Source organism: Ostrinia nubilalis, chromosome 27 (assembly GCF_963855985.1).
Source record: "Ostrinia nubilalis chromosome 27, ilOstNubi1.1, whole genome shotgun sequence".
Lineage (NCBI taxonomy): Eukaryota > Metazoa > Arthropoda > Insecta > Lepidoptera > Crambidae > Ostrinia > Ostrinia nubilalis.
Genome location: NC_087114.1, coordinates 1,493,218 through 1,508,530, shown reverse-complemented (window position 1 = coordinate 1,508,530; position 15,313 = coordinate 1,493,218). Strand labels below are relative to the sequence as shown.

At 40.8% G+C, this 15,313-nt stretch overlaps 1 protein-coding gene across 6 annotated transcripts; it reads right to left on the bottom strand.

Annotated features, from left to right (window-relative positions):
* Window positions 1–536: 536 nt before the first annotated feature.
* LOC135084892 (uncharacterized) lies at window positions 537–14,434 on the bottom strand. Of its 6 annotated transcripts, XM_063979631.1 has the most exons (12): window positions 14,336–14,434; window positions 11,154–11,365; window positions 9,436–10,269; window positions 8,951–9,023; window positions 7,068–7,213; window positions 4,068–4,370; window positions 2,858–3,160; window positions 2,491–2,602; window positions 2,431–2,448; window positions 2,225–2,382; window positions 1,699–2,064; window positions 537–1,574 (listed from the first exon to the last, which is right to left on the bottom strand). In XM_063979631.1, exons 1-12 carry the CDS (start codon window positions 14,340–14,342, stop codon window positions 1,137–1,139), a joined length of 2,970 nt encoding a protein of 989 aa, XP_063835701.1. In that variant the 5' UTR covers window positions 14,343–14,434; the 3' UTR covers window positions 537–1,136. The 6 variants fall into 6 exon arrangements, with proteins under 6 accessions (XP_063835701.1, XP_063835698.1, XP_063835699.1 ...); XM_063979628.1 differs by having other exon boundaries at window positions 537–1,441; window positions 1,472–1,574; window positions 2,225–2,602; XM_063979629.1 differs by having other exon boundaries at window positions 2,225–2,448.
* Window positions 14,435–15,313: the final 879 nt, after the last annotated feature.

Below are 15,313 nucleotides of genomic sequence, written 5' to 3'. Positions count from 1 at the left end.
TTGAATTTATTTATTTATTTACTTTTATTTATTTGGTTTTAATTGATTGAATTTAGTTTGATTTTTGATTTTTAATTTAGTCACATTTTAATTGATTTAATTTAATTTAGTTTGATTTTTAATTTGATTTATTGATTTAATTTATTTAATTTATTGATTTTAATATTTCTTTTTTTTTGGTTTTTAATTTGATTTGATTTAATTATAATATTGATTTTACGTATATTGGAAAATAATAATCACTTTATAAAGATTACTAACATTAGCATTTAAGGTGTGTTTACTAACCACACTATGAACTTATGAGTTGTTCGAAATAAAAACTTTTTATTATTTTATTTATTTATTAATCATCATCATCAGGTCATTTAGTCTGCACTGCAGGAGCACGACCCTCTAATTTACCAGAGGCAAATGGAGGATTTGTCCTACACTCCCCACGCTGGCCAGACGGGTTGGGGAGGCCTTATTTCGCATACTTGTCCCTTAGTCGCCTCTTGCGACGTCTCGACTGATCTTCTCTAAAACAAAATGGCTTCCACAGTCTACTATACATTTATTACTACACTACAAACTACATTACTAGTTATGGTATCAGACAATAACATTTTATTATTAGTTTTTTTTTAAATGATGGTCATATGTTGAGTGGTCGACTAGTGGTACTTTCACCCTACATTGTTTTCTTGAAAGATTCCATACTTTCTTGACGAAAGTTGGAAATTCAAATAGAACAATGTTTTGACATATGAGTACATAAATAATTACAAATAATACATGCTTTAGACACGGTCTTTAGACCTTCTATGAAAATAATGTCAAAAAAGGGTATTTCACACCACCAATCAACTGGCGTACTTTTTTTGAACTGTCAAAACCAGTCCCATAGATTTTGTAGGCCAATACAAGCTAATGACGTCACTATTTAGTCAATTGAGTACCTTTTTATCAATTAAAAAGCAACAAAAAAAATCGTTATTAATTTATATGATTTATAATAATTTGATTGGTGAATGGTGTCAAATACCCCAAAACTTTATTTTGATTTTTATCTTACACTGGTTACATAATTTATGAACACTGATTTGATTGCTATACATATTAATAAATTTATTTACAAGTAACTACTATTTTTCTCAATTTCTACCCTTCATGATCATGCTGACCAATCGATCGTCGATCTTATCCCTAGGCAGGAAGACTTTCAATCCATTGGCACTAACTGTCGACTCAACGTCGTCTCCCTCACAATTGGCGTTGCTTATGAAGTCGCAGAGCGCAGTCTTGGCGTTGAAATTTAGACCTTCAGAGCAAGTCACTAGGATTGCTTTTTCTCCTTCGCAGCGCCAGAATTTGTCACAGTCTGTGTCGTGAGCCCAGGGGAGGACGTTGCACTCTTGGCATCTGTCGTCGTTGTTCGCTCCGCCATCTCCGTCAGAACCTCCGTCACCGTCAGAGCCTCCGTCATCACCTCCGTCACCGTCAGAACCTCCATCACCGCCAGATCCTCCATCAGAGCCATCGTCTCCACCGCTGCTGCCTTCGCAACCAGCTTTCCATGGCCAGTCACATACCTGAAGCAAGAAAATAATCATAATTATAGGATTTGAGTGTTGTGAACTCATTCGTAAAAGCATAATCATTGTAGCTTACCACGAGGGGTCATCGGGACAATTACTCAAAAATGTTGAAACGAACCTGTTTCACTGGGTTGAAATGTAGACCAGCCGGGCAATCGGTCACAACTTTCTCTCCAAAGACGCAGTAGTAGAACTTTCCACAGTCTTCATGAGGCAGGAGCGCGTGGACGTCGAAATCAGCTGGGCAGCCGTTGGGGAGGAGATCTCCGCCAGAGCCTCCGTCACCGTCAGAGCCTCCGTCTCCATCAGAGCCTCCGTCACCGTCAGAGCCTCCGTCACCGTCAGAGCCTCCGTCATTGTCAGAGCCTCCGTCACCGTCAGAGCCTCCGTCATTGTCAGAGCCTCCGTCACCGTCAGAGCCGCCATCTCCTCCAGAGCCATCGCTGCTGCCTTCGCAACCAGCATTCCATGGCCAGTCACATACCTGAATGATGAAAATACTCAAGAAATAAGTCACACATTATTACCTATCTAATTTCAACATTTCGTATTTCAATCTCTTTTTTTTACAATTAGATCCTCTGATCTGACTGGAACTCTTTTCAGTCTTGAACATAATTTTGAACAAAAAATGACATACTAACCTGTACTGCTGGGTTGAAATGCAGTCCAGCAGGGCATTCCCTCACGACGGTCTCTCCAAAGACGCAGTAGTAGAACTTTCCACAGTCTTCATGAGGCAGGAGTGCGTGGATGTCAAAGTCAGCTGGGCATCCGTTGGGGAGGAGATCTCCGCCAGAGCCTCCGTCACCGTCAGAGCCTCCGTCATTGTCAGAGCCTCCATCAGAGCCTCCGTCATTGTCAGAGCCTCCATCAGAGCCTCCGTCATTGTCAGAGCCTCCATCAGAGCCTCCGTCATTGTCAGAGCCTCCGTCATTGTCAGAGCCTCCGTCAGAGCCTCCGTCGCCTCCAGAACCACCACTGCTGCCTTCGCAACCAGCATTCCACGGCCAATCACATACCTGAATAATGAACACATTCAACAAATAAGTCAGAAATTGTAAATTTAAATCCTTTAAACTTACTTAAATATTGTGTATCCAGCTGACAGAAAATCATAATACAAAATTCATCGAATAGTATCCTCATATTAATAACTTCTCATGAGTGAATCATGATTGATGAGGTGAGGCTCATCTTTTATATGCCTACTTGAAGCTAAGCTAAGCTGACAATGAATGCGGGAGTCAAAATTTACGTCTGTATAACATACTAACCTGTTCAGTCGGGTTGAAATGCAATCCTGCAGGGCATTCCCTGACAACGGTCTCTCCAAAGACGCAGTAGTAGAACTTTCCACAGTCTTCATGAGGCAAAAGCGCGTGGACGTCGAAGTCAGCTGGGCAGCCGTTGGGGAGGAGATCTCCGTCAGAGCCTCCGTTGCCGTCAGAGCCTCCGTTTCCGTCAGATCCTCCGTTACCGTCAGAGCCTCCGTCATCGTCAGAGCCTCCGTCACCATCTGAACCTCCATCACCACCAGAGCCGCCTTCGCAACCGGCGTTCCATGGCCAGTCACAGACCTGATTGAGACGATAGTTAACAATGGAGAATATGAATTAAAGAACGAGTAAAAAATATGATTGGCTATTTTCATTGATCTGCCTAAAGCACCTCTAGTATGTCTCTACATAGTAACATACTCGTAGTCTAGTAAGTTATCTACTCTTTAAATTCCAAATCAATTGTATATTTTAAAGACTGTAAACCCTTGAAAAGGAGGCTGACAATAGTGACGAGTTTCTTGCGCTGTTTCTTCTCAGCACTGGCCCATTTATTGTCCCGAAGCAGTGGTAGGGTTAACATTGGGACGTGTAAAAGTGCTTTCTAAAAGCCTATTTGCAAAAATAAATGAATTTTATTGAATTTAATTTTATTGAATTTTAATTTCTTGAATAAGGACTTCTTTAAGGCAGTTATTTGAAGCAGAACGAGGCAGTATTACTAATAGCAAGTAATGAGCTATTGTCTGAAAAATTAGGCCTTTATCAAAATGCTAGAATAGAAGCCTAGAATTCATCAAATAGTGGTTTGAGTGCAGAGACAGTTTAACTTTCCCCTGGGACAAAGTTGACCTTCACTGGTTGGGTTGTTGGCGGTCAAGCTGTAGATCCTGGCTGCACGTGCACAGGAGTTGCACCGGTAGGAACAAGAGGTGGAAATAGTCCCGTTTTTCATTGTGTGTATGAGTAAATTTTATGATTTTGGGTTAACAAGTTTTATCTTTAGGAGATAAGATGGCAGTTCCTTTGTGATTGAGGATTTCAGGTGAAGCTCGCTTCCGTCTTCGTCCTGATCATCACTTTCCATCATGCAGGCCAAAAGCTTCTTCTTTGTGCATAAAAATGCCTAAATTTGACAGTAATTTAATGGTGAATCAACCTTAATATTCAGAAATTGTAACCCCAAACAAAAAACTGACATACTAACCTGTACTGCTGGGTTGAAATGCAATCCTGCAGGGCATTCTCTCACAACGGTCTCTCCAAAGACGCAGTAGTAGAACTTTCCACAGTCTTCATGAGGTAAAAGTGCGTGGACATCGAAGTCAGCTGGGCAGCCGTTGGGGAGGAGATCTCCGTCAGAGCCTCCGTTTCCGTCAGAGCCTCCGTTTCCGTCAGAGCCTCCGTTACCGTCAGAGCCTCCGTCACCGTCAGAGTCTCCGTCACCATCTGAACCTCCATCACCACCAGAGCCGCCTTCGCAACCAGCGTTCCATGGCCAGTCACATACCTGTATAAGAGAGTTAAAAGTCTTTGATAATTTCCTCTAAAATGATTCAAGAAAATCATAACAAAACTGGGCACAGTTACACCGGGACTATTACCACCTCTCGTTCCCACCGCTGCAATTCCTGTGTAGCCAGGATCTACAGCTTGACCGCCAATAAAATCCCAACCAGTGAAGGTCGAGTGTGTCCCTGTTACACAGTGATTGTACAATATGTCCGTGACGTCACAACATCGACGCTCTGTGGGCTTATATCAAACGTCATCACTAGTGAGCGCGTTTGATGTAAACGCACACTGAACCCTCTGGTCCGAATATGGCGAGTGCGAGAGAGAGTCGCATTTAGCGAGGTGCACAAAGTACTCATCAACAGCCCTTTACAGTCCACTGCTGGACTATAAGCCTCCTCTACTATAGTGGAGGGTTTTGCCATAATCCCCACGCTTAGCAGACGGGTTTGAGATCGCAGTTTATAAGATTGATGTTTTTCAGAGAGCGCTGCTGCCCGTTCTCTGTTTGATGTGTAGTCCCTAAGTCGCCTCTTACGACACCCGCGGGAAGAGTAGGGCTTGGTGACAAATGTATTCTACTCTGACGTCACCACACGGCTTACAAAGTACTACAATGGCTTTTTATTGCATGCTCGCATTTTGCATACACTATTATCTCGCCTTGGTTTCAGAAGTGACACATTGCCATTGTTTTCTTGATTAGATTAAACTGCACATGTTATAGCAAAAGATTACAGGATTACCAAATCCTCGATTAGTGGACTTGACACGATTTCCGTGGAATTGATTGCGTTTTTGTTTTGTCTAAAACGTCACAGCTTCGTCATCTCTTTGAAACAAATTATAGTCCAGTCATTTCGTCCGAAAAAAAGGCAAATAAAAGAAAATGAATTTGCGCTTCTAATTTTTTAATATGTTGTAGGGGATACCTAGAAAAGCTTAACTTGAGATTGTCGACCAAGCTTTCCTAGGAGCTTTCGCCGCCATCTTGGAAAACGCTTAAAATTTGTTTTTCGGCAATAACTCGGCTATCCGATGAGATTCGAAAATTTTTGTAGGACACTTTTTGTAGCTTTCTTTGTGCTCTACAATAACGCCCGAACCATTTTTAGCGTATCATGCATCGTTATCGAGATATCGATCGATAAAGTCAAAAATTTTGGACACAATTTTTGTTTTTTGCTTTTTTTTTCTTTGGGTCTTAATAAATATGAAAAATTCCGAAATAATTAAATAATTAATTAAAAAGTAAAAAGTAAAATTTAATTACTTTTAATTACTTTTTAATTACTTTTTTTTAAGTAACGGCAAAGCATTTGTATTAGTTGGTTCTTGTTTTGATCCCTTGTGAGAAACTTCTCCTGGCTAACTTTTGGAGTAGTTGTCTCATCGAATGTGAACTCCGGCGATTGGTTTTTTCTCGAACGTCGTACTCTTTCCGAAGTTTTCGTTCCAGCGAGTGTCATATCAGTCGGATAACCGTCGAATATGATTGCAACCTTTCCTTCGAAGTTATGTTGTACGTATCTGACGTTAATTATTTAATTATTCCGAAATAATTTGTGTCCAAAATTTTTGACTTTATCGATCGATATCTCGATAACGATGCATGATACGCTAAAAATGGTTCGGGCGTTATTGTAGAGCACAAAGAAAGCTACAAAAAGTGTCCTACAAAAATTTTCGAGTCTCATCGGATAGCCGAGTTATTGCCGAAAAACAAATTTTACCCCTTTTTTCAACATGGCGGCGAAAGCTCCTAGGAAAGCTTGGTCGACAATCTCAAGTTAAGCTTTTCTAGGTATCCCCTAGAACATATTAAAAAATTAGAAGCGCAAATTCATTTTCTTTTTTGAATGTACGTAATGACTGGACTATTAATAATGTGTTGCAATGAGGGTTTTCGCGTATGAAAAATCCGCCAAATGGCAATACGTAGACGCGAGGTCCAAATCATGCATGATTGGTTATTTTTGACATGACATTGACAGATATGTCAAAATCCACCAATCACGCTGCAGTCAGACCCCACATCCACGTCCCGCCATCTAGCGGATCTTTCATTCGCGAAAACCCTCGTTTTTGTTTTGTCTAAAACGTCACAGCGTCGTCATCTCTTTGAAATAAATTAATAATGTGTTGCAACTTTCGTTTGTGTCAGCTAAATGACGTTTACTGAACAAGGCCTTCCCCAAGGATTTCTACAAGGACCAGTCCTGAGCCACCCGCATTCAGGCACCTCCCGCGACCTTCACCAGATCGTCGGTCTACCTACTGGGTCTGCCCACACTTCGTCTTCTGGCCCGTGGTTGCCACTCGAGAACTTTTCTGTCCCAAAACGGTCATCAGCTCTACGAGCTATATTGCAACTTTATTTGTTACTTTTTCTACACGCAATACGTATTAACAGACAAAGAACGGCCACTGCTGGACAAATGCCTCCTCCAAGGATTTTCACAAAGAATGGCCTTGCCTTCTTGTGCTGCCTGCATCCAGATTTTTAGGTGCTTCCCGCGACCTTATTTTTGCATGTAATTTTTTGATTAAAGCCAAAACTACATATTTGGGACAACTACATTATTGGGAGTTTCAACAAACAAACTCTTTGTTAGTAGTACTGTACAATTTACGAAAACCAAAAATCATCGTGGTGAAGTAAGTAGGTTTGGTTAATCCTTATGATCCTTACCTGGAGCACAGGGTTGAAGTGCAGTGTATCAGGGCACTCCCGGACAACTTTTTCTCCGAAGTTGCAATAGTAGAACTTGCTGCAGTTGCTGTGAGGCAGCAGCTGGTGCACCTCGAAGTCAGCTGGGCAGCCGTTGGGAAGGGTCTCTGGAAACCGGAGCTTAATTAGAATAAACAGTAAACAGTTACTTGTAAAACAACCAGCAACCTTGCAGGACTAGATAACTACTCTCTACTCTAGACTAAAATTCTGTATAACTTTGACTAAAAAATATTACAAGACAGAATAATATAGGCCTCCCTTACAAAGAGGCTCAAAATTGCACAGCGTGCTATGGAGAGGTGATTTTTTTTTTCGGTGTTTCTTCCTCCTCCTCCACTCAACCTTGCCGCCCCATTCTGCGTACTAAAGTCGCTGACATAGCCCAACGGATTAGCAAGCTGAAGTGGCAATGGGCAGGGCATATAGTACGCAGAACTGACGGCCGATGGGGCTGCAAGGTTCTGGTGTGGTTCTGGAGTGGAGGCCGCGTACCGGAAAGTGCAGCGTGGGACGTCCATCCCACAAGGTCGACCGACGACCTCATAAAGGTAGCGGGAAGGCGCTGGATGCAGGCCGCCACCAACCGGCTATTGTGGAAATCGTTGGGGGAGGCCTATGTTCAACAGTAGACGTCTTATGGGTGAAATGATGATGATGATGATGACAAAAAAATATATCTTTGTTACATAGTAACAAAGTCGCTCCCGCTGTCTGCGTTGCGTGCGCTTAGATCTTTAAACAACGGATTTTAATGCAGTGTTCAGCAAAAGATACAGATTGATGTAGACGTTACTAAGTAAGACCACGGGCTGGAAGACGTAGCGTGGGCAGGCCTCTTACTAGGTGGACCGACGATCCGGTAAAGGTCGCGGGAAGAACCTGGATGCGGGCAGCGCAGGACCTTACATTGTGGAAAACCTTGGGGGAGGCCTTTGTCACGGTAATACTATCATACAGTATTGTAACTTCATATAAACGGACAAAACGCGAGCTTCCTTCGAAATTCGAATCTCGGTATGCGCTCGACATGCAAAAGTCGGGGGTGTCGCGAATGTGTCACAGTAATAAACGAACGATGTGTTGTTTTTAAACAGTAAGCGCTATATTTTTATAAAAAATAATTACAAGTACCTATTTATACAGGGTGTTAGGTAAATATGTTTATAAGCCGACAGTAGACCATTGTTAACATACCTATGCATATAAATGGTAGATAATAATATGGTGAAGTCAGTTATATCATCATTTTTTTTAATTTTCATACAAATCAACTTTTATAAAATCAGATTTGTATGAAAATTAAAATGATTAAAATGATAATATCAATTTTCTGACTTTACCATACCATTTCTATACCATGGGCTAGTGTCAGCTTATAAACCCTCAAATTAACCTAACACCCTGTATAATAATCAAGCATTTTGTACGCTCGAGACGCATACATTTTACGGTCGTAAATTTATAAGATTTGTTACTAAATCTTAACACAAATATATTTTTTCAATTAAATCTACTAATCACAATCAACATAAATTTTTATCCTATTTCATTCACAAAGTATTTTGTTTGTCAAAATAAAATAAAAATTACAATCACAAAATACATTCACAATACAAAGTAGGCAGATGTAATGAAAATAGGGTCTGCAAGTAGGCAGCCCTATCGCATGTTGTCATACGATGACGTTCCGCGCGGCTGTTGACATTTATTTCAAAAATATGGCCGAGTTGGAATACTGTATAGATAGTATTACCGTGCCTTTGTCCAGCAGTGGGCGTCATTTGGCTGAAACGAACGAAGTACGATTTTTAGCATTGTTGATTGTGCTTGACTGTGCTTACCAGTGCCATTGTCATCGACCTCTTCTTCGGTGTCAACGCTCACGCAATCCACGTTCCACGGCCAATCACATACCTGGAATAAATTGATTTTATTGAGAAATCCAATGTTAGTATATCTTTTTTTATATCCACAATGAGGAAGCTCTTGGCCTGTATCTCACCTGATGGTAAGTGATGATCAGGCCGAAGGTGGAATCCTCAACCACGGAGGAACTGGCTATCTTACCTCTAACTGCTGGAACACAGCAATGCTATTAACATTGTTGTTATGGCGACAGACTTAGGTAAGATGGTGGTAGCTAGCCAGGTGGACTTAGAACAAGCCCTACCACCAACTAAACCGAACAGAAAAATCTGCCCCCACCGGGAATCGAACCCGGGACCTCTGCGTCTGATGCAGGTGGTCTTACAACTAGACCACAGAGGCGGTTAAGCTAAGAAATTATATTATTATCTATTTTAATATTTGATTTTTTTCAAATTACCTGAATTTCAGGATTGAAGTACGTTCCAGGAGCGCATTCCCTCACAACTTTTTCTCCAAAGTTGCAGTAATAGAATTTATTACATTTGGTTTCGTGGGGCAGAAGTGCGTGGACTTCGAAGTCAGCTGGACAACCGTTGTCTAGGAGGTCTGGGTTGACTGGTCCGGATGTAGTGGGTTCAGGAGTAGTGGTAGTGGGTGCAGGAGTAGTTGTAGTGGTTGTTGTGGTAGTGGTAGTGGGTTCAGGAGTAGTTGTAGTGGTGGTAGGTTCGGGAGTAGTTGTTGTGGGTTCAGGTGTAGTTGTAGTGGTTGTAGGTTCAGGGGTAGTGGTAGTGGGTTCGGGAGTAGTGGTAGTGGGTTCGGGGGTAGTGGTAGTGGGTGCAGGAGTAGTAGTTGTTGTTGTTGTAGTTGTTGTGGTGGTTGTAGGTTCAGGGGTGGTTGTAGTAGTAGTGGGTTCAGGGGTAGTGGTAGTGGGTTCAGGGGTTGTGGTCGTAGTAGTGGGTTCGGGGGTAGTAGTAGTAGGTTCGGGAGTAGTTGTAGTTGTAGTGGTGGTAGTGGTCGTTGTAGTGGGTTCGGGAGTGGTTGTAGTGGTTGTAGGTTCGGGAGTAGTGGTAGTGGGTTCGGGAGTAGTTGTAGTGGGTGCAGGGGTCGTCGTTGTTGTGGTAGTGGTAGTGGTTGTAGGTTCAGGAGTGGTCGTAGTGGTAGTGGGTTCAGGAGTGGTGGTAGTGGTGGTGGGTTCCGGGGTAGTTGTGGGTTCGGGGGTAGTTGTAGCTTCTGTAGCCTCTGGTGGGTGGTTGGGCAACTGGCAGTTTGCTAGGTCTGGATGTATGCACACCTGTAATTAATAATATTTTTAAGTTCATCGTTATTTATAATATATTTAGAATAAAATACTGATGATATTCTCTCACGCGCACACAGTTCCTTTCATTGTCATCATCATCATATATTTTTTCGCTTTATTATTAAATAGTTTATGTATTTCTGAGTGCTGATTAAGTGACTTTTGTTAAATTATTAATTTACTTATAAGAAAACCTTGATCTCATCATAGCAATGTTAATCATTTTTATGTAAAAGCTGGTTTTAAATAAGCCTTTCGTATTTGCATCATCATCATCATTTCAGCCACAGGACGTCCACTGCTGAACATAGGCCTCCTCCAATGATTTCCACATCGCCCGGTTGGTAGCGGCCTGCATCCAGCGCCTTGCTACCTTTATGAGGTCATCTGTCCAACTTGTAGTTGAACGTTCCACGCTGCGCTTGCCGGTGCGTGTATTGGTATGATTTTTATTTATTTTTTTACTATCGATCGTTTCACCACCGGCTCGTGTACCTACAGCGCTCATGTAGGTACAGCCTCACATTTTGAACGTTTTGATATCATATAATATGTATTAATATAATTTGGCAAAATGAGTTTGGACTGTTTCTTGCGCAACATTACTTTGTCATAATGCCCATAACATATTGTTTTGATTTAAAGTGAAAAATAGGTTAAGGTGCGGCGGAGATGGCCCTTGGGCCACCCCTAAGCCGCCTATTTAGTTTTATACACACATAATTGATCTCATATTAATCACATTAACCAAATCATGAGGTAATTATTCATAATAACCGGCGATTATTCATAATTTTCACATTTATCACATTTGCCGTAACATATACACCAACAAAGTCACATACATTATGACGATTGAAAATGATGATAATTACCTGAAGTTCATACGAGAACTGAGTACCAGGTGAGCAAGGGCGAGCTGTGATCCACTTCTGGCCATACTCGCAGTAGTAAAACCTAGTGCAGTCCCACTCGTGTTGTAAGAGGTGGTGGCCCTCCGCTGGGCAAAGATCTGAGGGCTCTGTCCAGCTGAACCGGGAGTTACCCTGGACCAGGATCGCCAAGGAGGCGATTAGTAGAAGTTTTGCTGGAAAATTTGGTAAATATTTAGAAAACTAGGCATTTTCTTTTAAGAGATTGAAGCCTGCTACGCATTTAAGGTCGTAGCAGACTTATCAACTCGGAAAGCGATCAACATCGTTGCAAGGTCGGCCCAAAAGATTTTAGAGATGAGCAACATTTCTTAGACATCGAAGCAGAATCAAATCAAAAGCCAAACTATACTAGACTAGCTTTTGCCAGCGGCTTCACCCGCGTGAAATTTAGTTTGTCACAGATCGTCATAAATTATAGCCTATAATTATGTTATTCTGGGTTATAAACAATAATACTGTAAAGTTTCATCAAAATCCGTTCACTAGTTTTTGCGTGAAAGAGTAACAAACATCCAGACATCCAAACTTTCGCATTTATAATTCGTCCTTTCACTGTAGGAGCACGACCCTCTCCAATTTATATAAAGGAAATGGAGCATTTACGTCCGTATTCACAAACACTAATGAGGTCTCACAGTGCGCTTGGACGCACAGGGTGACACAGAGCCCTATTCAACGCTGTGCGTTCGATTTGCTGCTTCACAAGCAAGCATCGTTTGTGATGGGCGTTAGCCTGCAGTCTCCACGCTGCTGGCCCTCTTACGAAATCCAGGGGGAGTCTCTGGTAAATGGCAATCCCATCAAAAACAATACTTGTCAAAAAAACCAAGTCTCGCAACTCAGTTGTTCTACGGTAAAAAGTTGTGAGATCCATGTAATACCAAGTCCAGGCCAGGAAATCTTTAACGTTTTACATAAATTATTGACTTGGCCATCGCACTAAATAATTTAATTTACACGTGTTTTCATGCGATGGCCAAGTCAATATATTTTTGTAAAACGTTAAAGATTTCCTGGCCTGGACTTGGTATTACATGGATCTCACAACTTTTTACCGTAGAACAACTGAGTTGCGAGACTTGGTTTTTTTGACAAGTATTGTTTTTGATGGGATCTCATTTCTTTTTGTATTTTGTAGACAGCAGTTATGTATCTAGAAAACTGGACCGAAATTGAAAAATTTTACTCGACTTGACGGTTGCGCTACCGTGCCCCAAATATTTTAGTTTTTCCTTGATTCATACACCAAACACTACTTATATTCCAAATTTGAAGCTTCTAGGTCTGCTAGAAGTGCCTTAGAGTTTTGATGATCGGTGAGTCAGTGAGTCAGTGAGTGACAAAATTAAGTAACTTTGACCCGTTATAATTCTTAAACTACTGGTTCAAATTGAATGAAATTTTAAATATACCGTGTCTTTACAATGCCTGCATAGCTAATGAAAATTCAGCCTTCTAGTTTTATCCACAACGAAGTTACAGGCGGTCGAAAATGGCCTGAATTGCTTCGAGAAAAGGATGGTACGGCCGTGCCGCTTTTTTGCTCGACTTGGTGCCAGATGCCAGATTTTGTATGGAAAGTGGTGTCTTTTTTTTTTCGCGCGGCCATCGACCAAACTTTGTTTTTTGATTACAAAATAGTGTAATAAACCAAACTTACTACGGCATGTATACCTCTAAACTCAGTCTCAACTGAGTTACGAGCATTAGAAGTTTGATGATTTTACATAGGTACCTACTAGATTTGCTTTTTGCGCGCAAGTTTTGTAAGAAATTGCAACAAAATATTGCGCTATTTTTTTATTGCGCTGATTCTGCTCCATACTGATGTCTGGAGCCTTAAATGGATGGTATTGTTTGTTTACACATTACAATGTCACTATTTTGTTGCAATTTCTTACAAAACTTACGCGCAAAAAGCAAATCTAATAGTATGTAAAATCACGGTAATACTATCTATACAGTATTCCAACTCGGCCATATTTTTGAAATAAATGTCAACAGTCGCGCGTCACGTCACAGTATGACAACATGCGATAGGGCTGCCCACCTACATTACCCAGTTTAATTACATCTGCCTACTTAGAATTTGTATCTAGTTTTGTTATTGTATTTTTTTATTTAGTTAGAATAACAAAACACTTTGTGAATGGAATAGGTTAAAAATGTGTGTTGTTTTGTGATTAGTTGATTTAATTTAGTAAAAACTACTTAAATAATTTTAAAACTTTAATAATCATAATGATCTGTTATTTTAATTTTAGGCGGGCGAAGTCGTGGGCAAAAGCTGGTTTAATACAATATAATTTTCATTTCAAATCAAACTGACTGAAAATGACAATTTGACTAGTTTTTGACCAATTTGACCGTAAATGTCGGTCAGTCAAATTCAATCAGTTTTGTCATTTTTAACACTTGGCTACCGACGTCCTTTCGGCACATTCGCGACACCCCCGACTTTTGCATACCGAGCGCATACCGAGATTTGAATTTCGAAAGAAAGTTCTCGTTTCGTCTGTTTATATGAAGTTACAATACTGTATGATATTATTACCGTGGTAAAATCATGAAACTTCTAATGCTCGTAACTCAGTTCAGACTGAGTTTAGAGGTATACATGGCATAGTAAGTTTGGTTTATTACACTATTTTGTAATCAAAAAACAAGGTTTGGTCGATGGCTGCGCGAAAAAAAAAAGACGCCAATTTCCGGCATTGTCTTTTGAGGGTCGTGCTCCTGCAGTGGAGACTGAATGACCTGATGATGATGATTATGATAACTTAAATAAAATAATACGTAATAACGTAAACGAACTAAGGTCGCTGACATAGCCCGACGGATTAGCAAGCGGAAGTGGCAATGGGTAGGGCATATAGTACGCAGAACTGACGGCCGATGGGGCAGCAAGGTTCTGGAGTGGAGGCCGCGTACCGGAAAACGCAGCGTGGGACGTCCACCCACAAGGTGGACCGACGACATCATAACGGTAGCAGGAAAGCGCTGGACGCGGGCCGCTACCAACCGGGAAACATGGAAAGCATTGGGGGAAGCCTATGTTCAGCAGTGGACGTCCTATGGCTGAGACGATGATGATGATGATGAAGAAATAAAATAATACATACCAATCATGTTTAAATCCGCGTCAACGGACGCTATATTTTTTAGAAAAGTAACTATTCACTTCACAGTGTTTTGTAGCACTTTCCTAAGGTACTGCCCATTTTTTTATTAGCACACTTGTTTTATATTAATTGATTGCTCATCTGATAAGTCATATCTTTAATTTTCGTTTCATTATCTGGCTGTTCATAGGCGTAAGCGGGAGCGGAAGCGGGAGGAAACAGCTAGGGACTGAAATTCGCTGCCGGCTGTCTTTCCCGATCACTATAATCCGGGCCTTCTCAAGGCGAGATTTAATAGGCACTTACAGGGCAGATATGTACCATCCTAGACTGCATCTCACTTAACATCAGGTGCGATTGCGGTCAAATACCTGCCTTGTTCTGTGCAAAAAGTAGGTTTGTTTTTGCACGAATTCACATTCCAACTGCACTGGTGAAATAAATTACTCAATACATTTCTATTAAAACACCACTTTTGTATCACCTATTTGCCTCCTGTCACATACAAAAAAAGACACCTTGTTTTGATTAATTTATAGTTAATATTTGTAACTTTGAGCGACGACAACGCGTGACGTTTTGTCTAAAGTAAGAATTTTACTAACCTTACTATCAAATGAAGAATGACCAAACGATACAGGTAATATTCTATAGATGAATAGTTAAATTGATAAATAATAGCATTCTATTAATAATCTAAGATTTTAATCAGATTCAATTTTTGTCTGGGATATTTAAAATTAACGGTAGCAGCAATTAAGTTAATATTGAGTAACTAATTAGTAGCTAATCTTGACAATAATTGGGTTCTTATTATCTCATTAATTTTTACTTATATTTCGAAGTATTTATTTTAAACTAGTTTTCCGCCCGCGTCTTTGCCCGCGTGAATTTTTTTCTGTAACAGAAAAAATTTATCGCGCGCGTTCCTGTTTAAAAAACCGGGATAATAACTATCCTAATGTCCTTTCCTGGGAC

Excerpts from the sequence above, each read along its gene's own strand:
- LOC135084892 (XM_063979627.1), bottom strand. Across the intron at positions 9,024-9,435 it reads ACTTCAATCCTGAAATTCAG|GTATGTGATTGGCCGTGGAA; the intron begins GTAATTTGAAAA and ends AATTTATTCCAG. Across the intron at positions 7,214-8,950 it reads GGTCGATGACAATGGCACTG|AGACCCTTCCCAACGGCTGC; the intron begins GTAAGCACAGTC and ends TCCGGTTTCCAG.